The 27,300-nt window shown below is 41.3% G+C and overlaps 1 protein-coding gene across 1 annotated transcript; it reads right to left on the minus strand.

The window, feature by feature from the left end:
- Positions 1 to 1,610: 1,610 nt before the first annotated feature.
- Positions 1,611 to 26,825, minus strand: HDAC2 (histone deacetylase 2). The gene is made up of 14 exons (XM_053381713.1): positions 26,450 to 26,825; positions 18,638 to 18,750; positions 17,957 to 18,074; positions 16,652 to 16,726; positions 15,936 to 16,074; positions 15,110 to 15,251; positions 12,255 to 12,347; positions 12,062 to 12,170; positions 11,180 to 11,320; positions 9,510 to 9,618; positions 8,330 to 8,460; positions 7,035 to 7,190; positions 2,210 to 2,267; positions 1,611 to 1,981 (listed from the first exon to the last, which is right to left on the minus strand). The coding sequence occupies exons 1-14, from the start codon at positions 26,499 to 26,501 to the stop codon at positions 1,951 to 1,953; spliced, it is 1,467 nt and encodes a 488-aa protein (XP_053237688.1). The 5' UTR covers positions 26,502 to 26,825; the 3' UTR covers positions 1,611 to 1,950.
- Positions 26,826 to 27,300: the final 475 nt, after the last annotated feature.

Consider the following 27,300-nt stretch of genomic DNA (forward strand, 5'->3'; position numbering starts at 1 on the left):
CTGCATGCTTACTCCACAGTCCATCAACCTTTCAGTGTAGCAGCACTTACACTCTGGAACACTCTGCCCATTGACATTAGGCAAGCACCTTTACGGTTTCCAGAGCCTGCTAACGGTATACAAATTCTATTAAATAAATAAAACACTCCCAGTGCTACAGATACTTTACACTCTTTAGAATCAGTTCCCCAAATAAAATGTTTTATTGCCAACATTCCAATCAGAATGCTAGTCTTCAAACTGTAATCACCAAGCAGAAGCTGAAAAACTGGTGCTGATGTTGTTGTTGTTGTAGGTCAGTGTCGAGTGCACTCTCATTTCATTCTTGCCTTTAAAGAAATGAAACTTTTAAGAAGATCAGTGTATTGTCAATGAGGAAGAAGGGAGCTTCATGGGCAGGTTGTACTAAAGACAGACTCAAACTTTATCTTGAAGCCTCCAAAATAGAAACCTGTCCCATATATGAAAACCATAGAATCCGATTATAAAGCATGTCCTATCAACACTACACCCTCAAAACACTATTTTTATTGTTAAATCAGTTTGCAGCAACCTGGGAAGTAAGAAAGGCCAAAAACTACATACAACTTACAAATGCTAGTAGTATAATCCAAGTTTTATAGGAAGATTGTTTACAATGACACAAGCAGCCTTACAGGGTATAATATTTTTGTGCCAAGCTTGCTTCCTACATACAGTGGACCCTCGGGTTATGTTACCTTCTGGTAACAATCTTTGGGTTGTGAACACAGCAAACCTGGAAGTGGGTTTGCTGCTCAGCGTGCACAGAAGTGCTCTGTGGCACTGCGTGTGCGCAGAAGTGGTCCTATGGTTACAAAATTTTCAGGATACAGCCGGGCCTCCAGAATGGATCCCGTTCGTAACCGGAGGTATCACTGTATTAATGTTTACTTCTCTGGTGAGTTTTCAACTGTTACCACCTAAGATGCATTTGGATGGTGGGGCAGGGGTGCAGAAAAGAGGAAGAATTGCAAGAGACCTGATGGGAAGATGGTTTGACAAACAACCCTGTAGTTCTTCATTCACTAAAAGCCTGTACAACCTGAGCTACAAAGCCAAACATAACCTGCCAGCCAGGGTCAACAGAGCTCACTTTGCTGACAGTTTTGAACTGCAGGAACAGGGTTCTCAAGCACTTGACTATTATATATTGATAGAGGGAGTGATATATTGATAGTGGCATGTTTTTCTAGTTGGTGCGTCATTCTTTGATATTCTGTATCACTGATAGTACTGAATAGAGCATTTTCTTTCAAAATATCAAAAATTGTTAGTGATAACTATGCTGCTTCCCCCTTAAGGTTCTCTTAGATTACTATACCTTTTTTTACTGAATACTTGAACATAACTCTGTAGTTTAATTAGTGTGCTATAATTCCAAACATGATTTTCACTAGTAATCTCCTAGTAGTTATCCATGCAAAGTAACCTCTCAACATTCATTGTTTGCCCCAATAGTTATACAAAAAGCATTTTTTGTGAACTATCGAATGTAGTTCAGTGCAATTTCAACCTTCACTATATTTCTTTATAATAGTCTTACCAGCATGACATTTATGTGTTTTCTAGGCAATGATGGACAAGACAGCTGAGTACATTTTTTTTAATAAAGATATAATTACAAAAAGGGGTAAAATCAGTTCAGGAAAAGGCAAATTTTAATAGATCATTTAGACGTCTAACATAATAGCACATCCATTTTGAATACTATTACTTAAAGCCTGGCGGAATGAACAAAATTTTGCATCATAATTAGAAAACTCACAATACAACTTGCCAAAAACAAAAACACAGTTGTTTGAAAATAAATACGCTCCATGCCAAATAGTACAAAATGAAAATCAAGAGTCTCTTCTCATATGAAAAGTTCCTTTTAACTTTTTCCCCCACTTTTGTATTGTGTCCTTTAATTGATGTGAGTCTCTACATTCAAGGATTGTTGAGCTGTTCTGACTTTGTGCTGTTCAGAGGAGGGAAAAAGTCAACTGTTAACATGGGTCACAATTTAATGCCATTCTCTGCTCATTTAAAAACAGTAAGGGTTGCATTGCTCACATTATAAATTCTTTAATAGCTATTGGCACTGATTTATTGTCATCCATAATGGATAACAGGTGCATAAATAACATTTCAAAGTTAATGGCTGTTCTGAAACAGGCACGTCATAGGATGGCCACAATTTACTTACCCTTTGGTATCTGCTTTCTCACCACTGCTATCCTTGGATTTATCTTCCTCTTTAATGTCTAAAAATAATTAAAAGTGGCAGGTTTATATAAATAAATTTCAAATGACAACTGTTGACTTAGCTGTTAACAAGTTACAATGAAAATGAACACTGATAGAAGAATTTGAATGAAGCTGCACCTTTGCCAGTGCTGATTTCTTCTTTCAAAACAGGTGTGTGGAATCTTTGGCCCCACCACATGCTGCTGAACTACAACTACTGGCCATGCCAGTAGAGATATTCTCAGAAAGATAAACATTCCAACCAACAGCCTAATCCAGAAATGCACAACTTAGATTCAAACTAAAGGAAAACCAACAGTTATGGACCATGGCATGTGAGCTGCTTTATGCCTCAACTGCTTTTGCAGAATGATGAATACAGTGGTAGCTTGGTTCCCAAATGGCTTAGTTGTTAAACAAATCAGCTTCCGAATGCCACAAACCTGGAAATAAATGTTCTGGTTTGCAAACGTTTTTTAGAAGCCAAACGTCTAATCAGACTTCCGGAACAAGTTCGAAAACCAAGGTACCACTGTATAACAAATATGGGTAGTTACCATCATAAATTAAGTAGGTCTGACCTAATCTCAACAATATTTAGTTGGAAGCAAAACCCATTACTTTCAGGAGAGTATGATATGCTTAGGAATATAGCCAACAAGGAAAGTAAAAGAAAGAAAAATACTGATTTAGACTTTTACCATCTGGCCTGGGGCGGGGCCTGAAGCCTCATAAGGACTGCTGCGCTCCGCTGCCCAGGAGGTCTCTCCTGTGTGAGTGTCTGAGGGCCCTGCTCTTGCCGCTTACCACCTACCTGGCCCAGGGCGCGGCCTGAAGCCTCACAGGGACTGCTGCGCTCCGCTGCCCAGGAGGACTCTCCTGTGTGAGTGTCTGAGGGCCCTGCTGCTTCCTGCCACTCACCATCTGGCCTGGGGCGGGGCCTGAAGCCTCATAAGGACTGCTGTGCTCCGTTGCCCAGGAGGACTCTCCTGTGTGAGTGTCTGAGGGCCCTGCTCTTGCCGCTTACCACCTACCTGGCCCAGGGCGGGGCCTGAAGCCTCACAGGGACTGCTGCGCTCTGCTGCCCAGGAGGACTCTCCTGTGTGAGTGTCTGAGGGCGCTGCTCCTTCCTGCCACTTACCACCTGGCCCAGGGCGGGGCCTGAAACCTCATAAGGACTGCTGCGCTCCGCTGCCCAGGAGGACTCTCCTGTGTGAGTGTCTGAGGGCCCTGCTCTTGCCGCTTACCACCTACCTGGCCCAGGGCGGGGCCTGAAGCCTCACAGGGACTGCTGCGCTCTGCTGCCCAGGAGGACTCTCCTGTGTGAGTGTCTGGGGGCCCTGCTCCTTCCTGCCACTTACCACCTGGCCCAGGGCAGGGCCTGATGGGCCTCACTAGGACAGTTGCTGTTACTGCTGGAGGGGTGCAGAGTGATTTTAAAATGTTTAAAAAATTTTCTTTTGAATTTTTTGTATGTGGGGTGGGGGTGGGGGTGGGATGGATGTTTATTGGGCCTGGGAATTTGTTTGATTTTATGTTTTTGTAATTTTTATTGTTATTTGTTTGTATTGTTTTATTTGTTTTTTTTTTAAGGTGTTATTTTGTTCTTAAGGGGAGGGGTCAGGGCTGCTGGGGAGTAGGTCCCAGCCAACAAAATGGCTGGGGCATGTTCCACGGGGGGGATGCACTGGGACAACCGATCTCAGTGATCACGGGTAGGAGGAGGAGTTACGCTAAGACCAGACCATGTCATTACAGAGGAGGCAGGTTTAGTCATTGTCTGAGGACTATCCCTGCCTCCGGGTCTGGTCCTGACTGGATGGATACTAGAATCAGCAAGGGATACCCACACGACCTGAAAGTGTTGCTGTGCAATGCCAGGCCAATGATTCATAAGACCACTGCCATCCATGACTTGATCATGGATGGAGGACTTGACCTGGCATGTGTAACAGAGACTTGGTTGGATGAAGCAGATGGGCCTGTCCTTGCCACTGCTTGTCCACCAGGTTTCTCTTACGCACAGCAACCCAGGTCATGTGGGCGGGGAGGGGGGGTTGCAGTGATTTTTAGGAAGTCATTAGTTTGCACCAGGCGTCCTATTGGGAAGACCCAGTTTTCTGAGTGCATGTTCTGGAAGTTGGGCAATAGGGGCAGTACAGGATTCCTTTTGGTGTACCAACCTCCCCGCTGCTTCAGGTCGTGGCGGATGTTCTCCTGGAGACACCTAGCTTGGTTGTCCTAGGGGATTTTAACATCCATGCCGACACGACCTTACAAGGGGCCGCTCGGGACTTCGTGGAAAGCATGGCCTCCATGGGGCTGTCCCTGAATAAGTCTGGCCCAACCCATAGCCGCGGACATGCCTTGGACCTGGTGTTTACCTCTATGGATGTTGGTGATCTGACACTAAGTAAAAGCAAAACGAAAGAAGTGCCATGGTCAGATCACTTCCTGGTGCAACTGGACTTCTCTGCGACCCATCCCCTCTGCAGGGAGGTGGGACCGATTCGGATGGTCCGCCCCTGCCACTTAATGGATCCAAATGGTTTCCAGAGAGTGGTAGGGGATGCTTTATCCCATGTTGATGGCCTTTCAGCCGATTCCCTGGTGGCCCGCTGGAATGTGGAGTTAACCAGGGCTATTGACTGTTTGGCTCCAAAGCGCCCTCTCCGATTGCATGGAGCCCGGAGAGCCCCATGGTTTTCCACGGATCTGAGGGCAATGAAACAATCGTTGAGACGGCTAGAGCGCCGGTGGTGGATAACTCACTCCGAATCTGACCGGACACAGGTTAGAGCTCAACGTCGAGCCTACCAAGTGGCGATAGCGACGGTGAAGAAGACTTTCTTCGCTGCCTCTATTGCATCTGCAGAAAACAGCAGCAGGAGACTTTTTCAGGTGGTTCACAATTTAGCAGAACCACCTGCGACATCGGGGCCCAGTACGGGCCACATGATCTCCTGCAATGATTTTGCAAAGTTTTTTGCAGATAAAATCGCTCAGATTCGGGAAGAAGAAGAAGTAGACTCCACCGTGGGAGGAGGGCCAGGGCGGGAGAGTGCTAGAGTCCTGTCTAGTCAAGTTGTGTGGGATCAATTCCAATCTGTTACCTCCGAGGATGTGGACAGGCTGCTTGGACGAGTGAAGCCAACCACCTGTCTCCTGGATCCTTGCCCATCCTGGCTTATAAAAGCTAGCGGGGAAGGACTGGGCGATGGGCTTCGTGGGGTGGTGAATGCTTCCCTCCGTGAGGGAGCCTTCCCAGACCCGCTGAAAGAGGCGGTTATTAAACCACTTCTTAAAAAACCATCTTTAGATGCGGCCACGATTGCCAATTATCGCCCAGTCTCAAATCTTCCATTCTTGGGCAAGGTGATTGAGCGAGTGGTTGCTGAACAACTCCAGGCACGCCTGGAAGAAGCGGACCATTTGGATCCCTTCCAGTCGGGATTCAGGCCTCATCATGGGACTGAAACTGCCTTGGTCGCACTGGTTGATGATCTCCGGCGGGCTAGGGACAAAGGGGAGAGCTGTTTCCTAGTTCTGCTGGATCTCTCAGCGGCGTTTGATACCATCGACCATAACATCCTTCTGGACCGTCTTTAGGGGCTGGGAGCTGGGGGCACTGTCATACAGTGGTTCCGCTCCTTCCTCCTGGGCCGTGTTCAGAAAGTGGTGGTGGGGGATGAGTGTTCAGACCCCTGGGCTCTCACTTGTGGGGTGCCTCAGGGTTCTGTCCTCTCCCCCATGCTTTTCAACATTTACATGCAGCCACTGGGAGAGATCATCAGGAGGTTTGGGCTGGGTGTTCATCAGTATGCGGATGATAGCCAGCTCTACCTCTCTTTTAAATCAGAACCAGTGAAGGCGGTGAAGGTCCTGTGTGAGTGTCTGGAAGCAGTTGGAGGATGGATGGCGGCTAACAGATTGAGGTTGAATCCTGACAAGACAAAAGTACTGTTTTTGGGGGACAGGAAGCGGGCAGGTGTGGAGGATTCGCTGGTCCTGAATGGGGTAACTGTGCCCCTGAAGGACCAGGTGCGCAGCCTGGGAGTCATTTTGGACTCACAGCTGTCCATGGAGGCACAGGTTAAATCTGTATCCAGGGCAGCTGTTTACCAGCTCCATCTGGTACGTAGGCTGAGACCCTATCTGCCTGCAGACTGTCTCGCCAGAGTGGTACATGCTCTGGTTATCTCCCGCTTGGATTACTGCAATGCGCTCTACGTGGGGCTACCTTTGAAGGTGACCCGGAAACTACAACTAATCCAGAATGCGGCAGCTAGACTGGTGACTGGGAGTGGCCACTGAAACCATGTAACACCGGTCTTGAAAGACCTACATTGGCTCCCAGTACGTTTCCGAGCACAATTCAAAGTGTTGGTGCTGACCTTTAAAGCCCTAAACGGCCTCGGTCCAGTATATCTGAAGGAGCGTCTCCTCCCCCATCGTTCTGCCCGGACACTGAGGTCCAGCTCCGAGGGCCTTCTGGCGGTTCCCTCACTGCGAGAGGCCAAGTTACAGGGAACCAGGCAGAGGGCCTTTTCGGTAGTGGCGCCCGCCCTGTGGAACACCCTCCCATCAGATGTCAAAGCGATAAACATCTACCTGACATTCAGAAGACATCTGAAGGCAGCCCTGTTCAGGGAAGTTTTTAATAAGTTTTTAATATTTTTTAATATGTATTTTTCATCTTTGTTGGAAGCCGCCCAGAGTGGCTGGGGAAACCCAGCCAGATGGGCGGGGTACAAATAATAAATTATTATTATTATTATTATTACCTGCTTTTTTATCTTCTGTTTCTTTTTTGTCTTCTTCTAGTCGGGCTTTCTTTGCTCCTTTCTTATGATCTGCAACATTTCTGCGTCCACCTTCCCCTTCATCTTCAGAATCAGAAAATTCTTCATCACAGGCTATTCGCTTATCTGATGCACGAACTAGAAGTAAGGGAATAGGATTAGAAAACACATTCCTCAAAGATCACCTTCTTGTGTGTTCCATTTCTCTCACCATGGGAAGGCATAAAATAAATAAAAGTTATTTGGTGACAACTCTTCTCTGCAATTTGCATCAGTAAAGGAAGTCCTGCTGCATTGATCATAACCATAATGAAAACTTTCCATATGACAGCAATGTTGTGTTTAGAAAGACATTCCTCAATACAGTGAGTGGGTGGGGAATGAACTCATAATGGGGTTGCAATTTCAACAGTGTATTGGTGCTAAGTGCAATGTGTACTCTAGCTCTTATTTAGGCCTGAGGCAAAATTTGCCGCTTATTAGCCAAAAGATGCAGTAGAAATAGCATGTATTACCGACATGAAATTTCAACATATAAGCAGCATCAGTCCTCATTCACAGGCAAACAGGCTATAAAGTCCAAAGTAGAAGTTACTATTGCAAAATAGCACCTGCAGCGTCTACCTGACCCAGTTATTCCCTTCCTGGAAACTAAGTAAAAACCAGAACTTCTAGGCCAACTCAAATGCTCAGACATGTCTCGTGAACTGGTCCAATATGTAAGGCCTGTGTATCTAATTTGTGCCTTTAAACAGGCACAAGGCAAACATTTGCTGAAGGAGAAGGGGAGGCAGTTTTTGTCAATTCCCCCTCCACCCTCCACCCTGCAGCCTCCAGTGTCCACTTCCCAAATCTGCTCTAAAGAGCCCCCAATGCTCCAGAATCATTTTCAGTAGGACTGGGGACTATAGGGAAAATAGGCAAGAATCACATTTGTCTTATGTTAGCAGAAACCTCTGCTGAAGCAACAGTGCTAGGAGAACTAATTTAAAAAGCTTGGTGTACTAAGAACTATGCCAAAAATGATTATATGATTTCAAGATTGGCTTTAAAAATTAAGCAGCTTCCCCTTGGTTGCCAGTTGTGCTTATTTCCCAGGCTTTCTGCCTTCATGTTCTGATATGTAATTGCTGTCTTCCTCAGAAAGCACTAAAGCCAATTTGTTTCTGGATGGTAATTTTAGATGCCCATCTGACTTACTGGGGCATTTCTGTTCCACCTTCTTTAGTACTACTTCTTCAACAATCCACCCAGTATTAATGTTAGTCCATTCTTACTAGAAATACGTTTGTCCGGATCTTCACCATCTTCATCACCACTGTCTTCATGAACAGCATCTTCAGGAATAGCCTGCATCTGTACACCTGGGGCATGGGGCAACATGCGCAAGTTCTCAAACAAACGCTGTCTGCAAGGCAAGTAATCCAGGGAAAAGTTGTTATGAGACAACTTTCTTCTTAATAGCTTGGGAGTTTCTTAGTTCTCGTCCTCACAAAAATACCCAGCTGCCTAGTAATGGTATAGGAAAATAAGGTGAAAAGCAAGTTACATAGCAAGAGTACTAGGGGCAATTTTCTTGAAAAAGGCAAGCCATGGTATCCAAAGGAAATACATATGTCAGACAGAACATCTATGGTTAGAGGTGAATACATTTAAAAAATACAAACTCTCAGAACATATGGCTGGCATTCAACATAATGAAATTAAGCAACATATAGTGATACTTTGATCATGTTTTTGCATTTCTGCTGACAAAAGAGCTTACTGAGACTTAATAGCTCTTTTGCAAAAATAAAAAATGATTTTAACAATGTGTACCAAATTTTGAAAGATAAACAGGTTTTTCTTTTCCAACCATTAAGTACTGAGAGCTGTAGCCATCTAAGCCATGCTCAGAGGAGATCTAATGAAATCAAAATTAAGTCTATTAATATTAATGGGTTTACTCTGAGTATGACTTAGTTGGATACAACCCTGAAACATTAAAATACAGGTTTGGGTTTATCCAATCATGTCCCTCCAGCAACAGAAGATAGTTTGATCAAGCAAAGGCTTCCATCAGAAGAATGAGGTTTGGGGTTTTTTCTGCTTTTTCCCTGCCCCAGAAATCCATTCCAGAAGGTTGTTCTAGCTTTTAGAACGACATGGGAGGTGGCACAGGAGGCCATAGGGAAGAGAACTGGTGAAAAGTGCTTCTCCCCCTTCCATTGACAGAAGCATTCACTGATCAGAGAGCCTTTCTTCAACAGAGGGACACTAACTGAATACAGTCTTTGACTTTCTAGTTTCACCTGCTGGCTTTTAAAGCAGTAATTCTGCTATCTCAAGAGCCCAGGACCTTTTAACCCCTCATTTTCCCTGCTTCATATTGAGCATAAAAAAGAAAATGGATCCTTACCCATTGCAAAGATTTAGATCGTTATAGTATCTATGTGTCTTTATGGCATTAATACTCACTTAATCTTCTCCATATATTCTGGGGTGTTCTGGTTTGTCATATTTGAAGGGCTAATATGCAGCTTGAAATCTGGTCCAAAATACTCAAAGTAGTCATTGTATGGCAATTCTGTTAAAACAAAATGAAGTAATAATAGCTTCTTAAAACAGCCTTATTGCTCTTCAGATTATAGTGGTCAGATATGATAGTATGCATTTTTTTTTATGTTTGAAAGCATAGCTTCTGTTTTCTTCTACTAAATGCTGAAAAAAAGAACAAATTCACAGGAATGCAATGCAGCTCTCAAATATTTAATAGACATTCAAAATTATTTTCTGATCCAGAATAAATACATTAGGAAGTATCTGAATTCTAAGGAAGAACAAATATTTTTTCAAGATTAAATGTGCTACAGTTATCTTTTATAGCAGAAATCTAGATGCTCCACCGTGGTATAAAAATGAAGCCTGATTTGTTTCTGTGATTGTAAGTTGCTTTAAACTGTTTTAAATAATGTGTGCTGGTTTTTGGAACCCACTTGGGATCTTAAGGTGATAGGTGGATAATTAGTAACAGTAACAACAACAACAACAACAACAACAACAACAACAACAACAACAACAACTTCTTACTGGCATATTTCACACACCACAAATTATGTTGAAGATGTAGAAAATCTCGTGTTTATGAATGTAAAGTTTAAATGATTGTATGGTTTGAATGAAATAGAGGAAACAAGCTCAACTTTAGGTTGTCATGAAACCAGGTTTTGCTTCCTCAAGGTAGACAACAATCAGTAAGCCATAAATAAATCTTCACTTTCTGGTTGTGGTTTGTTTGGAGAGAAACCAAAGTCCAGGGTTCACATGTCACTACAATCCAGACTCTGACTTGCTTCTTCCTTTGCCCAGCACAATCAGGAGCTGGGAGGAGCAAAGCTCTTGTGCATTTAAAACCATAGCTTATTTAAACAATAGTTTAAAATAAAATATACTATGTTGAAAATAACACACTGTGTTTAAATAAAACACACCAAATACACTTACTCATTTATACAATCTATAAAAGGTCCATGCAGATTTCTATGCATCTCATTAATGCTTTCTAAAACATCTGTGTTCACCCATCTAGGTAAGCCATTTGAAGCTACCAAGAGTCTGGTTAATGAGCCAGAAACCACATGAGTCAAGACAGATATCCCACTTCTTAATGATTCAACCATTAGCAAAATCCCCTGTAGATCAAAGAATGGTTATGCTGTAAGTCTTTTCTGTCAGTCTCCAATCCTCTGTAGCAGATTGGCATAGGCTCTATGGCAAGATACACTGTACTGCAATACATATTATTTGCAGTTACAGAATACAAACAGTTGGCAATCTCCCTGGCCACTGAAATGGGGGATCTGATGACTAAGGCAAGCTAAAGTTTAAGTCACATGTTACTTCTTCATATGCAGAGACCTTAAACCCTGGTGTCACCTGTGATACTCCTTAGAACAGTGGCTCCTAATCCCATTCTCCCAATGAACCACTTCATGAGCCACTTAATGATTTTTCTGCCTGTTGTAGCAATTGTAATACACTGCACTACATAATGTATGACTTTTCATGAATTTTTGCAGACATGCTCTAGACCACTTGAATGAAGCTCATGGACCACAGTTTGGGAAGCCGTGGCTCCAAGTATTTACCATTAGGGATTTCGCAATCTAAGGCAACAGCAGTCTCATAGGTCCAACATCGAGCAACGTTCCGTATGGTATATCCACCTCCTCCAAGCATCAGAAGAGGCAAGTTGAAAGTCTTCACAACTTCTACACATTTAGCATGTCCTTAAAAAACAAACAAACCATAAAGACATACAGTTATATTCTTTTCAAGATCACACAATTAAGATCTGTATACAGAAACATCAGCTTAAAGCAACTTAACACAACTGAAAGATGCAAGAACTAAAAAAACAGAATAGGATAAGGTATCCTATCAATTTTGGAATCTGATCTTCTGTTTTGCATTTATGGCATTGAGTTACACAAGAATTATTATTTTTTGCAAGAGTCATAAAGGCAAACAGATGCACACTCAGTTTAATAATTCTTGCAATCTAATCATAAATTGAATGCATTTAATACATTACTGATCTAATTATACTAAAATATTGACCAAATTGCACCTCACACATTATGCGATATTTAATAGCTTATTCACATAAACATCACTGAATTTCTACATGTGATCATGTGATGTCTGCCTACTAAGACCTGAACTTACTTCCTAAAATCACACAAAACTGAAGCACTGCAAATAAAGACATTGACATGGAACATCTTTTTCACATCTTCCTTTAGATGTACTATGGCCAAAAGGGTGCATACTTGACAGTCACCAGTGTGTTTGTGTGTAGCGGGGGGGGGGGGGGGAGTCCCAGCATTAGAGATGGCTGCCCAGAGAGATGGCTGCAAGAGAACTGATACTCAAAAAAAAAACCAACACATTTCCACTAAATCTGCATTCAGTACTTGTTTTCAAAACATATGTAACTGTGACTCTACAGTAATGTTTTGCTCTCTGACCTTTGACCGTAAGATTAAAACATCCCAGCCTGTCACCAGACAGTGAATCTGCCCCACACTGCAACACCACAGCACTCGGTTGGTACATCTCCATGACTTTGGAAATAATCTGTAAAGAAGCAGAAATCATGGTAAATCTATTATTCAGCCTCACAGAAGCATCTCTAAAAAAAAGTATCTAGAATATACTCACTGGCTTAAATATCTGACCATATGACTCATCATCTATTCCATCTCTCATTGGAAAGTTGACAGCATAGTATTTGCCTTTTCCAGCACCTATGTCCTATAAGAGAACACAAACAAGACAAAAACAAAAATCACAAACTCATACCAAAAGGCAAAACACATTTTGTGTTTACCACTGGACCACTTGTGGCCAAGAGTGTTTGAAAGTAGTTTAGTTGCTACCTAGACATTTGAAAAATTCTGAGTATGTAATGAATACCAAAACTGCACATATAAAAAGTGTGCCAGATATTTATTATTAAATTTATCTCACCCTTTCTCCCAAAGCAGCCCAGGGAAGCAAACAATACTTCAAGTTTAATCTTCAGATAAAACATTTGATCAGTGCAGTAGAAGAAATCAGTGCACAAGGAAGTATATCCAAAAGAACAGAAGGATGACATGTGAAAATACAGAAGAATCAGACCCAAAAGTATAATTTGGATTTTATGACTTTATTGAAATTCACCAAAGTATGGTTTTAGAATCATTGCAGGGATTTAAATAGAGTATCACCGAGAGTGGGGATGGCATAAAACAGAAACATATGGGTAGATCGGCTTTAAAAGACAACCAGTTACCTGGGGATGGGGAGTAATGTCATGGGTCTGCTGTGTCAGATCCGTAAAATCACATGTTATTATATCTACGAGAAATGTGCCACAATTCACTAATTGAAACACATCAAGTTTATTCCTTTTTGCACCTGCTTCAACATTCATGATTTACAAACGGAATACAAGACCTTTGACGTCTGTTTAGTACATCAGTAGCTAAAAAGACATTTTGTTTCCAGTTTGAATATATTCTTCATATTTACTAATAGGAAGTTACAATGTTGTTCTAGAGGGGAACCACAATTACTGTACCTTAGGGATAAATGATTATTTTGTGACAGAAGCTTTCATTGTCCACTTCAAGTGCATGAAGTTTTATACAGTTTGACTACAAGAATTGTGCTAGTACAGGGCAACAGTCTTTGTTTTTTGACATACTGCAGCAGTTCCTAAAGCAGTACAAGCTTTATATATCTAAACAGTAGCAGATTTTTAAAGAGATACAACGAAAATGTTTCTTATAGAAACGACGTCTTTCCAGAAGAGTCAATTCTTAAAGTGAGGAGCTCTAACTTGTTATGGAGTCACTTTTTATCACCATGTGTCCTTCCTTACTATTTCACAAGAAGCAAAACTGTGCAATGCATCCAGGCTCAGGACCACAATACCTCAAGGACCGCCTTTTTCCATATGAACCTACCTGGACCCTGAGATCACCACCTGAGGACCTTCTTTGTGTGGCTCCCCATTTGTGGAATGCTCTCCCTGGCTGGCACTATCATTATACACCTTTAGGTGCCAGGTGAAAATGCTCCTCTTCAACCAGGCCTTTGGCTGATGAACATCTTATATACCCCTTTTAAATGTGTTTATTATTTGTTTGTGGTTACTGCTTTTTGTTCTTGTTTTATTATGTATTTTGTGTTTTTATATTGTATTTTTATGTTGTGAACCACCCTGAGATCTTTGGATGAAGGGCAGTATGCAAATTTAATAAATAAACAAAATGCTATTAAGAGAATCTCATACAATGGTTTTATCTAGATTCAGCTGAATTAACACGCAGTGCTCTTAGCATACATTGTAACATACACAAAAGGCATGTAAGCAACTTAAGTTTACTATGTTGTATTATACAGTACATTTTTATAGTTATTATATTATATATTGAATGATAGGCAGCACACCCACCATGCTCCAAGTAAGCAAAATAAAAAAGTCTCAGAAAATATGGGAATCAAACAAATATATTCCTGTTTAGCTGAGGTATTAATGTCAAAATTAACTGAATTTGCTTTCTGGACAGATTATTAAGGATATCAGGAGATTAGGTTTAATAAGAAATTAAACTTTCATGTATTTGACAGGTGAGAAGCCTAGTTTAAGGTCAGTGCATCTGCTCTTTAGAGGCCTGGATTTAGCATGAAGCAACAGTACCATCTTGTGGCCAATCACGTTGAGATATAAAAGCTGTCTCCAAGCTAGCACATTTAATTTCTGTTGAAAAAAGGAACAAATACCACAGCTAGCAACAACAGAAATGGGTACCATGGATTATATTATGCACAGGAATTTTAAATGAACAGCTTCATGTGCTCATGCAAATGCAAGCACCTCTACTATAGTAACATTCTAGATAAGCTTCAACTATGATTACTGGTGATTTTTAAATGGCATTTTAGGAACTATTAGCAAGCTGGGCAGTTTTTTTCAGCTATTTTGACGTTTTGTATACCTATCTTACACATCATTGATATGCTTGAAAGTATTTTTGCCCACTCCCAGAATGGTTTATAGATCAAAATAAAATGACGCAGGCTTACAATCTAAAGAGCACAAAAAGGAAAAGAGATGGGAGAGGAAGGAAGGAATTCAGATCTACTCTTGAAGATCCAGTTTTTTGATTAGCAAAATGGATGTCAGATATAAAACGACAAGAAAAAAGTAACCCTAGTTACCAAAACTGCCATTCATTCCAATGTTGCAGTACTATGCCACTCAGGGACAACACACATTGTTTACATAATAGCCCAATTAGTGTAGGAAACAATACTGTAATTAAGATGAAAAAATACATCATATATAGAATCAGACTCATCAAGTTAAGAGTTAGCCTTTTTCACCCTGATCAATTTCAAAGTGTCCTTCTTCAGAAGGAAGGATAAAACTAAGTAAATTAAAATCGCTAACTTGATAACCAGGCTTAAATATAGCATTTGCAAGATGCTTCTTAATCAGATGGTAACCTCATATCTGAACTTACTCTCAAATCGCCTGTGCCAGGGAAATATTCACCATATTTATGGAATGATACTGTCATTACACGATCAGTTGTGTAAAATGCTTCTTCAACGCCATCACCATGATGGATATCAATATCAATGTACAATACTCTTTGGTGGTATCTGGAGGGAGAGAGAGAGAGACTTTACTTGAGCAGTACCAATAAACTCACTACTTACCTTTCAAAAAGTTTATCTGGCGCCAAATTTATCCCCAGACTAAATCAGATATATAAAGCCGCATGACTACATGTATACAGATCTGTTCTCCCTTTTCCAATATAATGCTTAAAACTATGTGTATCATGACACAATATAAAGAACCAGGAAGGTCACTGTGTATAGCCGTACTGACAGCTCATTAATAAAAATAAAATTATCTGCAAATTACACTTGTTTAGCTCCCAGAGAGGGACCAAATTAGGGCGCCTTTGCTACACCAGCCTACAGCTCATGCAGCAACAATGTCCCTCCAGAAACCCCCAAAGCCTGAATCCCCTCACTTTTTGCCCTGGGCAAGGCTTTAGATGGAACAATAACTCTGCTGCTTTATTTTGTTCTGATGCTTGCTCTCCAGCCAGAGTCTGAATTGATCAGTAAGCTATTTAGAACAAAAAGGGATTTGCAATTTATATCATGCATGAACACATACACAAACACACATATAAACAAAATATAATTTAAAACGACCAAGGAACAATGATCGCTAGTCCTCTGGTCAATATATACAGATTAAGCCAGTACACAGCCTATATTTTTAACATTTCTAGAAGACAAGTTGTGCATATAGCACCAACATGAACTTACTTTAGTAATTCCAGAATGGCAAGCACAATATCATTGACATAGCAGAAACCTGATGCTTCTGACTTCTTAGCATGATGAAGTCCTCCAGCCCAATTAACAGCCATGTCTGTTTGTTGTCTGTTTAATTTTACTGCTCCAGCTAAAGAACCATTATGGAGAAAAATGCAGGTAAGGAATGAAAAAGGTAGACAGTATGTCTTGCCAAAAAAAAAAAAAGAGAGAGAAAGAGAGAGAGAGCTTCAATGTAAGACATCGTGGTGCAGCCTGGATTTTAATTGTTTATTGTTAGGCACTTCTAAAGTTGGATATACCAACTCATGCAACAGAATGAACTATTAATTTGTAATGGGAGATGCTGAAAGATAAAAGGCCCAACTAGTCCAGCATTCTGTTCTCACAATGACTAACCAGATGTCTAGAGGAAGCAGAGAAGCAAGACATGAGTGCATTAAACTTCTCTAACTCATGATCCCCAGCTACTGGCATTCAGAGGCACACTCTGATACTGGAGGTAGTACATATCCATCATGCCTAGTAGCTACTGATAACAACATTTTCTTTTAATTAAACATTTCACTTTATATTTCTATTAAATTCTTTCTCCCTCATTGATTTCCACAAGAGCTATAAAAGTTGCCACATGGGTAATGTTTGAAAAAAACTGGTACAGCCTTTTAAAAATTAACAACTCCAGGAAAACATTAGGAGATACTTACCCACAGAGCCTCCAGTTGACAGCTGACAGAACTCAAACAGCCCATCAAACACAGGACAGTCTTCCCCCACGTTAACTATACAAGACAAGTTTTATTTATCCTTAAATGTATTATTACTTAAGTTTGTGTGTGTGTGTGTGTGTGTGTGTGTGTGTGTGTATATATAAATAAAAGTATAGCATGTTGGTCAATTGACTAAACATTGTCAAATGTTCCATGAAAAAAGAACACCTCTGCATTGGTAGCATTATCTCAAATGTGGCCACACCATAGGTTACAATACCTTTTAGAAAACTGATTTCACTGTTTGTTAATCATTCAACCTGCTGATGTTGAATCTATGTGTATTGTTCTAAAAAAATAATAATGCTAAATGTCTATTACTTGACCAGTGATATGGATCAAATAATTTTTGATCCGTTAAGTGCCCAACACTATCTTTAAAATGAAAACCAAAACCTTAGAACAGAGGCATTTTTCAAAACTTAATCTAACCATTACCACAGATGTGAAACTTGGTAGACACCTTTTTTTGTCAGTTAAGTATATTTAAATATGCTTTTATGGATTCAGAGAAGTTTGTAGCTGAGTGTATGCCTAAATTTACAGCATCACTATATGTCAAATTATGGCTTATGAAGTTTCAGCAAAAAGACAATTACCAGTTACCAATTAAGGTACTATAGGTGGCTTAAACTGAGCAAATAGTTATCCAACTAGTAAAATACAATTCTCTTGCAAGTTATGCTGTCATTCAGAATTCATAATGGAAATCAATGTTCAGAAATCAAAGAAAGTACAAGTTAATTGAAAAGATAAATATTACAGTTTTTCGTCATGCTAGCTAATGTTCTAAATTTTGGGATGAAAAATTACACTAGTTTAATTTAATACATGTGGCAAACCTGTTACTATGGTCCAATTCAGATATATAGCTTTGAAACTAGAGAATGAAATTAGAAGCTGATTTCCACCTCTGGTGTAAAAGCTAACTATGGTTAGCAGTAACTATCCCCTAAGAAGAAAAGGGAGACATGTGCAACTCCTAGAGAAAGAATCATGTGCAATATGACTCAGTTATCAAACTATGGTTTGGTAACTGGGCAGCATTACATCTGAACAAGCCTGAATGTTATAACCACTATAGCCAACAACTAACAATTCAAAATGATTAAACATCATATAGACAGGATTCTACACATTACAGTAAAATAGATAATATAATACTCTCCATCTTAACAGATCAAGTTCGCAAAACCAGGTGGGAAACTGAGGGAAACCAGTTATTTTTAGGATTAGACTTACATCTTTGCATTTGTTTACTATATTCAGACATATTGTCGGGTCTAATTGAGCGAAGAAATTTTATGTACTCATCACTGTGGTATTTCGTCATTTCTTCTGCTGTAGCTTTGTGAGGCCGCTGGAAAAGAAACATTGAATTTGATCTGAGACAGAATAAAAAGCAGTAGTATTTCAAGTACTTCAAACAGATTTGATCAGGCATGTGTTAAGTTGAAACTTGCTGAAATATTTTAAAATATGCTCAACAACACATTATAAACAGAAAACACTTTGTTGTATATATTTTACTGTAACCATGTCATGTTTTCCATCCAGTAGATATCTGAACACTGAATGCTTGTGAATTTTGTTTCCTTTTGTGGCATTTTCACAGGTACTCATAGGTTTCATAGAATCATAGGGACCCTGAGGATCATTTAGTCCAACCCCTGCAATGCAGGAATATACAGCTCTCCTGTATGGGGATTAAACCTGCAACCTTGGCATTATCAGCACCACATTCTAACCATCTGACCCAGGCTCAGTTTGTGTTCTTCTTTGGAAGAAAAATGTTATCTCAGAATCAGCCAGAGGATTTTCCACAACAAAGTAAGTGTTGAAGTGAATTAAAAATCTTAGGAAACTATAGCCTCTTCACTGCTCATCAACTTTCAAGTGACAAAACTGTAAATGTATACTCACATAAATTTCCATTTTTCTGTACAAGCCATAATTTAGCAACAAGTTGTGTGTCATGCGAATCCTGTGAGGCTTCATTGGGTGCCCCTGTCCATAATAATAGTTCCCAATATCACCTAAAAGAAAGCAAATGAGTCATGCTTGAAAATGTAATGATCACTTTTTCTGGCTTTCCTTAACTAAGTTCTCTCTCTAGAACAGGGATTCACAATGCAAACACTAGTCGTAATGGCAGGCTGCCTTCCTGCTTTGGTGAGTATTCCTTCAGTAAGACTGTGTCCTCCCTTTGCATCTCAAGAGGATGTAGGAAAGAAACATAGTTCTGCTTCCTGTTGAGTCTGTTCCATTTGTAAATTGAGTCCCCCACTGCTATGGGAAAGCACACCTTGGTTTAAGAATGGACTTCCGGAACGGATTAAGTTTGTAAACCAAGGTACCACCATACTGTAATGTACTCTATATGAGGCTGCCCTGGGGTCTTGTTCAAAAGCTCCAGTTGGTGTTGAATGCAACAGCCAGAGAGCTTTAAGGGGGCATCTGGCTGAGAATATGTGACATCAAAGCTTTTATTCAGATAGAACTCAGTTCCAGCATCTCTTAGGTGGGCGCCATTGCCATTATAAGAGAATGGGGGAGTTGTTCATGGTGAGTTCTGGCACTATGTGACATTATTGTTAAAACAGCTGCATTGGTTACCCAGCTACTACTGAGTCTGCTTCATGGTCCTTGTACAAAGTGATTAATGTACAAAGGGCTTGTACAAAACAACTTAGTGCTGGATACCTCAGGCACTGCCTGAACCCTTACATGCTAGAGCTGGGTGATATATTGATATATCGTCCAAAACTATTTTGAAGTTCACATTGTGGTAATTGTTTCATAATATCTGAGCTGGCAATATATTGCAAATCACAATGTGTGTAAGGGCTAGGCGATATCTGGTTTTCAACACTGCAATAACTCACCAGCTAAACATTGCAATGTTATCACCAGCTAAACATTGCAATCTACCACAATGTCTGAAATAATGATGGAACTATACAGAGGCAAACAAGGCAATGTCCTGGCAACTGCTACTACTTAGGGGTCTAAAACTTAAATGACCACATTATTTATCATCACACACTCAGTTTCATCAGCAGGCAAGCCAAAATGCATCCCAACAGAACTTTTGGTTTGGGGCTTGGCTACCAAATGGTGGCATTCAGAACAATCCAAAGTACAGCCAGTCTCCTGCTGCCACCACAAGGCCTCGCAGGCCACCATTACAGCCACCGCCATGACAAGGCCTTGCAGGCTGTCACTGCTTTTACCACTGCCACAAGGCCATCACTACAAGTTCTCACAGGCTGCCGCTGCTTCTGCCCACTGCCGTGGCAAGGCTTCACAGGCTGCTGTTGATTCTGCTGCTGCCGCCTCTGCTGCCTAATAGGCCTGCTGGCAGTCCCAGATTATTTGTATTCACTATGATTAATCACCAAATTTTGGATTGTCCCGAATATAAGCCCAAAACCAAAAGTCTCATTTGGATGCATTTTGGGTTGCCTGCTGCTGAAAGTGACAATGAGGTGATCTTCTGCAGGAGTGTGGTTGGTTGTTCTTCAAGTTGGCAAGGCTCATTTGATTAGCACTCAAATAAATGGCTCTGAAGAAAAGAGTTTGCTCTTTGCCCACTATCATCTACATGAAGACCCACAAAAGACTTGCCACAAGTCTGGGGGTTCCCCCCCTTAAAGCAATGAGTCACGACATCCTTACTATTTAGAGCAGTATAGAGCAATGGATTCTGGGCACTCTTCCACCAGGAGACAAGGACTCTCTTGCGCAAGAAAGTGGCAAAAAAGCAACTCTCCTTTCTGCAGCACTCTACTTCTTGCAGACAAGGGAGAAGTTAAGCACCCCCATTCAATTTATTTGAAGAGAGCTTTTGAGTCGCCAACTGAAGTGCACCTGTATAGTGTTGTCCCAAGCACACCACAGATGAGGAATTGTGGCATTGCTATCAGTGGAGCTATAAACACACACACTTAAAAGAAAACAGAATAATCACTTAGAAAATAGAGGAGGAAATATACTGAGCTAAGTAACGTTATACAGTGGTACCTTAGGTTAAGTACTTAATTCGTTCCGGAGGTCCATACTTAACCTGAAACTGTTCTTACCCTGAAGCACCACTTTAGCTAATGGGGCCGCGCCGCGCCGCCAGAGTACGATTTCTGTTCTCATCCTGAAGCAAAGTTCTTAACCTGAAGCACTATTTCTGGGTTAGTGGAGTCTGTAACCTGAAGCGTATGTAACCTGAAGCGTATGTAACCCGAGGTACCACTGTACCTGGAAAAATGATGCCTACACTTATATTTGGACTTATATGCCTACACTTATATTTAATATCTGAAGTCAAATATTTGGACTTCCGTTTAACAAGATTAGTGACAAACACAACAATTAAATACATTATTTAATGTATGAAAATCAGCATGCATTCCTCATGTATTCTTGCAAAGTACTGGACATACAACAAGATTTTAACGCTATCTTTCGCCTATAAAAACCAAATCTCAGTTCACAAACAGCTCTCCCTACTAAGGACTATTTTCTCGTCTGTTGAAAACTAAACAAAGAAGAGTGAGCAACAAAGAAGGCTGCTGCAACCACCATTCTGCCTTTCTTGGCAGCATTTTAGAAATTTATACTAGGCTGAAAAGCTTCTGTCTCTGCAAAGCAGATTAACTGCACTACAGTCAAACTTTGAAATGCACAGCTATCTACCCCAAAACTGTCTATTCAGAGTGTGCAAAGTACTGAGGATATCCTTTCTTCACCCAGCTCCCACTGAGCATAACTATCAGATTCCCCAATTCTATCCATTCTCAGTGAAAAGAATCACTTAATTGGTGGTTATATATTTAATATGATCTAAGCATATTTGCTTAAGAATCATTTCACAAGTAGATGCATTTAGGACTGAAATCCTATTCTAATTATTATAGCTAGCCTATTGATGGCAAGACAGAATCTCAAACTAGGATGTGCTCTCCCAAGCCCACATTCTGAGCATGTTCATACTCCTGTCTCAGGGAAATGTGAAAGTATGATGATTCGTAATAGTATTAGTATTCTTTGTTTCTGAATGTGAAATTTTTATTGTATTTTTGATAATGGTTTTTTTTGGGGGGGGGACACCTGCAAATTGTTTAGAAATTTCTGTTGATATGAAGCGGAAGATAAATTAAAAATAAATAATAAACACAAAATATGAAACAAATTTATTAACCATTAAAATTAATTTAATAACTCCAGAGGTAGCAAGCTACTGAAACCCAGCAACTGGAGCTTGGGGGCTGAAAGGGAAAAACTACTGCCCTCATTCACTACTTCTGGGTTTCCTGGAAACATCTGCTGACAAATTGTACCTCAGGATGCTACAATATGTAGCTTTTTAAACTGACCCTGCAGTGTTCATTTTAAAATGAACTTAATAAGAACTTTAAAATGAGCTTATGAAGACACAATAATTAAAAGCATGAGAGAAAGCATGTTTTAATTGTCTGTGCCCAAGAAAGATTTTAAACGGCTGTTTGAAGTTTTTATCTTTTTTATTTTTAATCTTCCATCCCTCTAGTGAAAGTGCTGGCTGCAAACGTGAAGCTAACATATGCTGCCATGAGAGAGGAATGAAGTGAATCCATTCTGATAAAAAGCCAGGGGACTCAGGGGTAAAGCAAAGACTGTAAAATTTTGAGGAATGAGAATTATTAATAAGACCAAGAACACTCAGTATGGCAAAAATACAGATAGATACCCCATTTACTGTTGGCATCGTGCAGCAACTGCTGTATGTGCAACTGAAAGAGCTCAGAGTTGGGATGCATAAATTGGTTAATGAAAATGGACAAGAGAAAAATAAGGCTAAAGGCGGCACAGAACCTTTGGAAAATAATACTGATGCAGGACTACCAGAACAGGAGAGTGGAATGGTAAAACTGAAGCAGTATATGGTGAAATGGAGAGGACCTCCAAATAGATGCCTGGAGGAGTGAAACAGTTCAATGGTAGAATTATGAAGTTGGAAGATTGGAATGAAATCATGGATTGAGAGATTAAAAAATATTCTGGGCTGGCAGAGATGGAGCTGAGAAAGAATTCTGTATACAATTTTGAGTGAATTAAGAGAGGAAAACTATCAAGCCTCTGGAAAAAGAATGGAAGAAGTGATTGTGAAAAGAATCTCTTTGTTCTAAATCAGGATGGAAAATCACAGCCGACAGGAAATGAGATTGGAATACAGTGGTACCTCGGGTTACATACGCTTCAGGTTACAGACTCCGCTAACCCAGAAATAGTACCTCAGGTTAAGAACTTTGCTTCAGGATGAGAATAGAAATTGCGCGGTGGCGGCGTGGCAGACCCTATTAGCTAAAGTGGTGCTTCAGGTTAAGAACAGTTTCAGAACAGACCTCGGGAAAGAATTAAGTACATAACCAGAGGTACCACTGTATATGGAACTGGGTGTGAATTGATCAATATACAATGTGGAAATAACTATGGATTGCTGTTTTGATGTATGACCACAGCAAATAGACTCCTGTGTAAATGAAGACGAAGGATTTATTGTTTTTCGACACTGGAGGCAAAGTTGTTTTGCTGGACTGGAGGAAGAATACTGTTGACATTTATTGATATTAATAACTGGAGAAGCTCTTTTAGACTTGTGTGGAAGGAAAAATGAATGAACTTGAGATGCCTAGATTTGAAGACTGGGAAAATATCACATAGCAGAAGGAGGAACAGCTATATATCATCTTGGAATAAATATTTTGCATATTTTGAATAATATTTATATGCATAACTATTGGAAGTCCTTTTTATTTCTTCATTTTTTAATTATTATATTATGGTTTCTCTTTTCGACATTTTTTTGCTTTGCTCTTGCTTATGCACATGAAGGTGATGGGTGGTTGGTGAAAGACCCTGTGTTAGAGGCAGAAAATGGAAGATCTCCCGGGGGGGGGGGGGAGAGAGAGAAGAAAGGGAAACTCCCAGGTGGGTCCACCCTTTTCTGTGTGAGACAAGGGTTAAGATCTAACCTTGAGAGAGGACTTTGCATGGTGATAATGATGATTTTCTCTTTCTTTTTTTGTTTTCATTTAGATTAGTCTGTTTTTATTGTACAGTGGTACCTTGGGTTAAGAACTTAATTCGTTCCGGAGGTCCATTCTTAACCTGAAGCTGTTCTTAACCTGAAGCACCACTTTAGCTAATGGGGCACAATTTCTGTTCTCATCCTGAAGCAAAGTTCTTAACCTGAGGTACTATTTCTGGGTTAGCAGAGTCTGTAACCTGAAGCGTCTGTAACCTGAAGTGTCTGTAACCTGAGGTACCACTCTACTGTATTATAAAAAACCTTTTATAAAATTTTATGGAAATAATAATGAACCATAATAATTTAATGCATCCCAGCAAACATATTTCTGCAGAATAACGAATCTATTTGTGAGGTAGTAATCTTTTCTGTGTACTTGATTTCATCTTAAAATAATTGCAGTTAGTTTTAAACTTGCCTGATGTGTGACCAATAACTGCCCCCAAAGTATAATGAATGGCATTTTCCTATTCCTCAATGTTGAGATATCCAGATTTTTGCAGTCATTAACAAACTGCAGTTTAATTCAACCTCCTACTCTAAACCCATTTAATTCAGATGACATTACCACCACCACCAGATCCAGTGGGATCAACTTCTCTAGGAGGTCCCTAACATTTTTGAATTGAGGAAAACTGTGTATCCCTGCAAGTGTATATTGTCTACCTTACTAGAGCCACAGTGCCAACAAATAAAGGATGTATTTGAAAAAACATTTCTGGAGTCTCCAGTGCAAGATACCATTTTGTGTTAAATTGCTGTGAAAATGCATCTAAATGATGAGTGAGCAGGAAAAATCAGAGTGCCACTATCACTACTTCTTTAAACAGCACCCATAGCAAACATTCTACCAGAAATAGGTAACATTCACAACTTTCAAGTCTTTATCACCATACAAGTTAAGTAACCTAGAACAATCCTTAGTTCCAATGCAAAAAAGTCAAGATTTCACACATGCCATACAAGAGATTTGTTGCTTTAAACAATCCAACATATTCAAGTTTTGAGAATCAATATACGTACTTTAGGAAAAAATTACAAGGGACATTAGTTCTTTGGAGAATGGTATAAATACAACAACTTCTTGGTTTCTCTCTCTCTCTCACACACACTCACACACACTAGGCTGGATGCTTCAATTTCTTGTATTATTTTCAATAGATGCATGTTCTGCTGTCTATTTGTGGATAGCCTGGTGAAGCAAAATAAAGTTCCCCTGCAATGTCCTTACATCTGCAGTTTGTAAGGCTAAGAGCAAATAAACTGACAATAAAACTTAACAGCTGGAATATGCAGCCAATTTTTTGCTAAATAAGTGGTTGAGAAATAAAGTCTTGCTTTAAATTAGTGGTTGCTTTTACTTAAGTGCCCAGGAAGATGCACTCTGTTCAAAACATTTACATGTTGCATTTGAAGTTTAATACAGTGGTACACTTTTCAAACGTCTCGGAAGTTGAACGTTTCGGTTTATGAACGCCAAACAGCTGGAAGTAAATGCTTGTTTTCGAACATGCCTCAGAAGTCGAATGGCTTCTGCTGAGTCCCCCCCCCCCCCCAATTTTCTCCATTAAATTTGCAGACCGCCCTTTGCGCCTCAGTTTTTGAATATTTCTTGAACAGTCTTCCGGAATGGATTATGTTAGAAAACCGAGGTACCACTGCAAACGTCTGCCTTATACCCATGGGCTGTCCCGCACCCGCATTGTGCTTCTTGATGGCTGTAGTAATTCATTTCTACTAAATTTCACATAGAGTAGAATCTTCACTTTTCTACGTTATCTCCACTCCACAATTTTAAATCTTTACCATTCTTTTGGCTACCATGTATAACAGTGTTCAAAACAATACGCTTATATCCAGGATATAAACCCCTAACTACAATGAAAATAACCATTTTCTGAATTAGTGATGGGGTTCCAATGGATGGTGGGGACAACCTGTATTCACCAGGGTGAGGTGCGCAAGAAAGATGCTCTATGGAGCTATGAGGATGCGATAGGCAGGCCATTCATCCAGATCCTTCCAGTGGGGCTCTCAGCTTTGGCCAGAGCGTGCCAGTCTCGCACCTTTCAGGGATTCAACGTTGAGGCCTTCAGATTCTCAACGCAACGCAGTTACTCGCGCGCCCAAGTCCCACTCTAAGGACGCTTAGTAGGAAAAGGATCGCGAGGCCAGCCTCGGACCCCCCCCCCCCAAAATGGGGACCCTTCCCATGAGGTTTGTTGCTAGGCCCAGCCGGGCGCGCACGCCTCACCCCCTTCTGCAAAGCGTTCGTTAGCAGATGCGCGCGGATTTCGAAGGAGGCGAAACCCGATACAAAAATTAAAGGGGGTGTAGATGCGCTTTAAGAAACCAGGGGCTCAGCACCTTCCTTCCAACCCAGATGCAGCCCCTGCAGACACAATGGGTAAAAGCAAGAGGGGAGGGGAGGGGAGGGGGGAGAGGCGGCGCGTGCGCCGGAAGGAGAAGGCGAGCGAGGACAGCCTAGGGGCTGCCGAGGGGGCCGGGGCGCGCGAGGACGGAGCCAACGAACATTCCCAACGGCGAAAGAAGCGCGGCCTGGAGGGGAAGGCGCGCGGAGACGAACAGCTGCTCTTGCTACCACGCGCACAAGCACCCCAACCGACACACAAAACCCAACAAAACCCGGCGCCGTGCCCCGCCCCCCTCACCGTCATAGTAGTAACAGACTTTCTTCTTGCCGCCTCCCTGGCTGTACGCCATGAGACTTGTCTGAGGGGAAACCCGGGGCCGGGCGAGACTAGGCTTGAAGGGGCCGGGATTTACGTCGACGGTGGCGGCGGCGGCGGCAGCAACAGCAGCAGGGACGCCGGAGCCGGGGGCAGCCTCAGGAAGACCCGGTCCCGCCTCTTCCAGCAGCGACTGGTGCCACCCGAAGGAACCACCCTGAAACGGGGGGGGGCAGAGAGAGACAAAATGCTCTAGCGCCCCCCTTTCGCAGTCACGGAAGCTCTCTTTCGGCTTTGAACCGCTCTGTAATGGGTTGCCCCGTTCCCGTGGGTGCTTCGGATTGTAAGTTGCTAAGGCTTCCGGTTAATGGGAGGAAACGTAGAGCGGTCAGCCCCTCCCCCCCGGGCAGAGTCGCAATGGTACAGGCCATTCTGGTCAGACTCTCTGCAGGGCGCGTGCGCAGAAGCATCTGCTCTGTTCTTGCTTGTATGGGCTATGACCACGAGAGCGTTGGCTCCGCCCCTACTCCTTTCTTCTTAGGCCTCCACCAAAAACAACCCACAACCCCCTCTCGCTTTTACTAATAGACATTTCACAATGTCTGAAAGAAGGATGGAGTGATACAGAGGCAAACAGGGCAATGTCCTAGCAACTGCTACTACTTAGGGGGTCTAAAATGGATAAATGACAATATTATCAATCGTCACACAGTTTCATCAGCAGGCAAGCCAAAATGCATCCCAGCAGGACTTTTGGTTTGGGGCTTGGCTACCAAATGGTGAGGGGACGCGGGTGGTGCTGTGGGTTAAACCACAGAGCCTAGGACTTGCCG

This window comes from Podarcis raffonei, chromosome 3 (assembly GCF_027172205.1).
Source record: "Podarcis raffonei isolate rPodRaf1 chromosome 3, rPodRaf1.pri, whole genome shotgun sequence".
NCBI classification, from domain to species: Eukaryota; Metazoa; Chordata; class Lepidosauria; order Squamata; family Lacertidae; genus Podarcis; species Podarcis raffonei.

Coding starts and splice junctions, on each gene's coding strand:
- HDAC2 (XM_053381713.1), bottom strand. CDS start 26,501: ATGGCGTACAGCCAGGGAGGCGGCAAGAAGAAAGTCTGTTACTACTAT. Junction 15,252..15,935: donor GCCATTCTGGAATTACTAAA/GTAAGTTCATGT, acceptor CTCTCCCTCCAG/ATACCACCAAAGAGTATTGT. Junction 11,321..12,061: donor TTTTAATCTTACGGTCAAAG/GTCAGAGAGCAA, acceptor TTGTTTTTTAAG/GACATGCTAAATGTGTAGAA.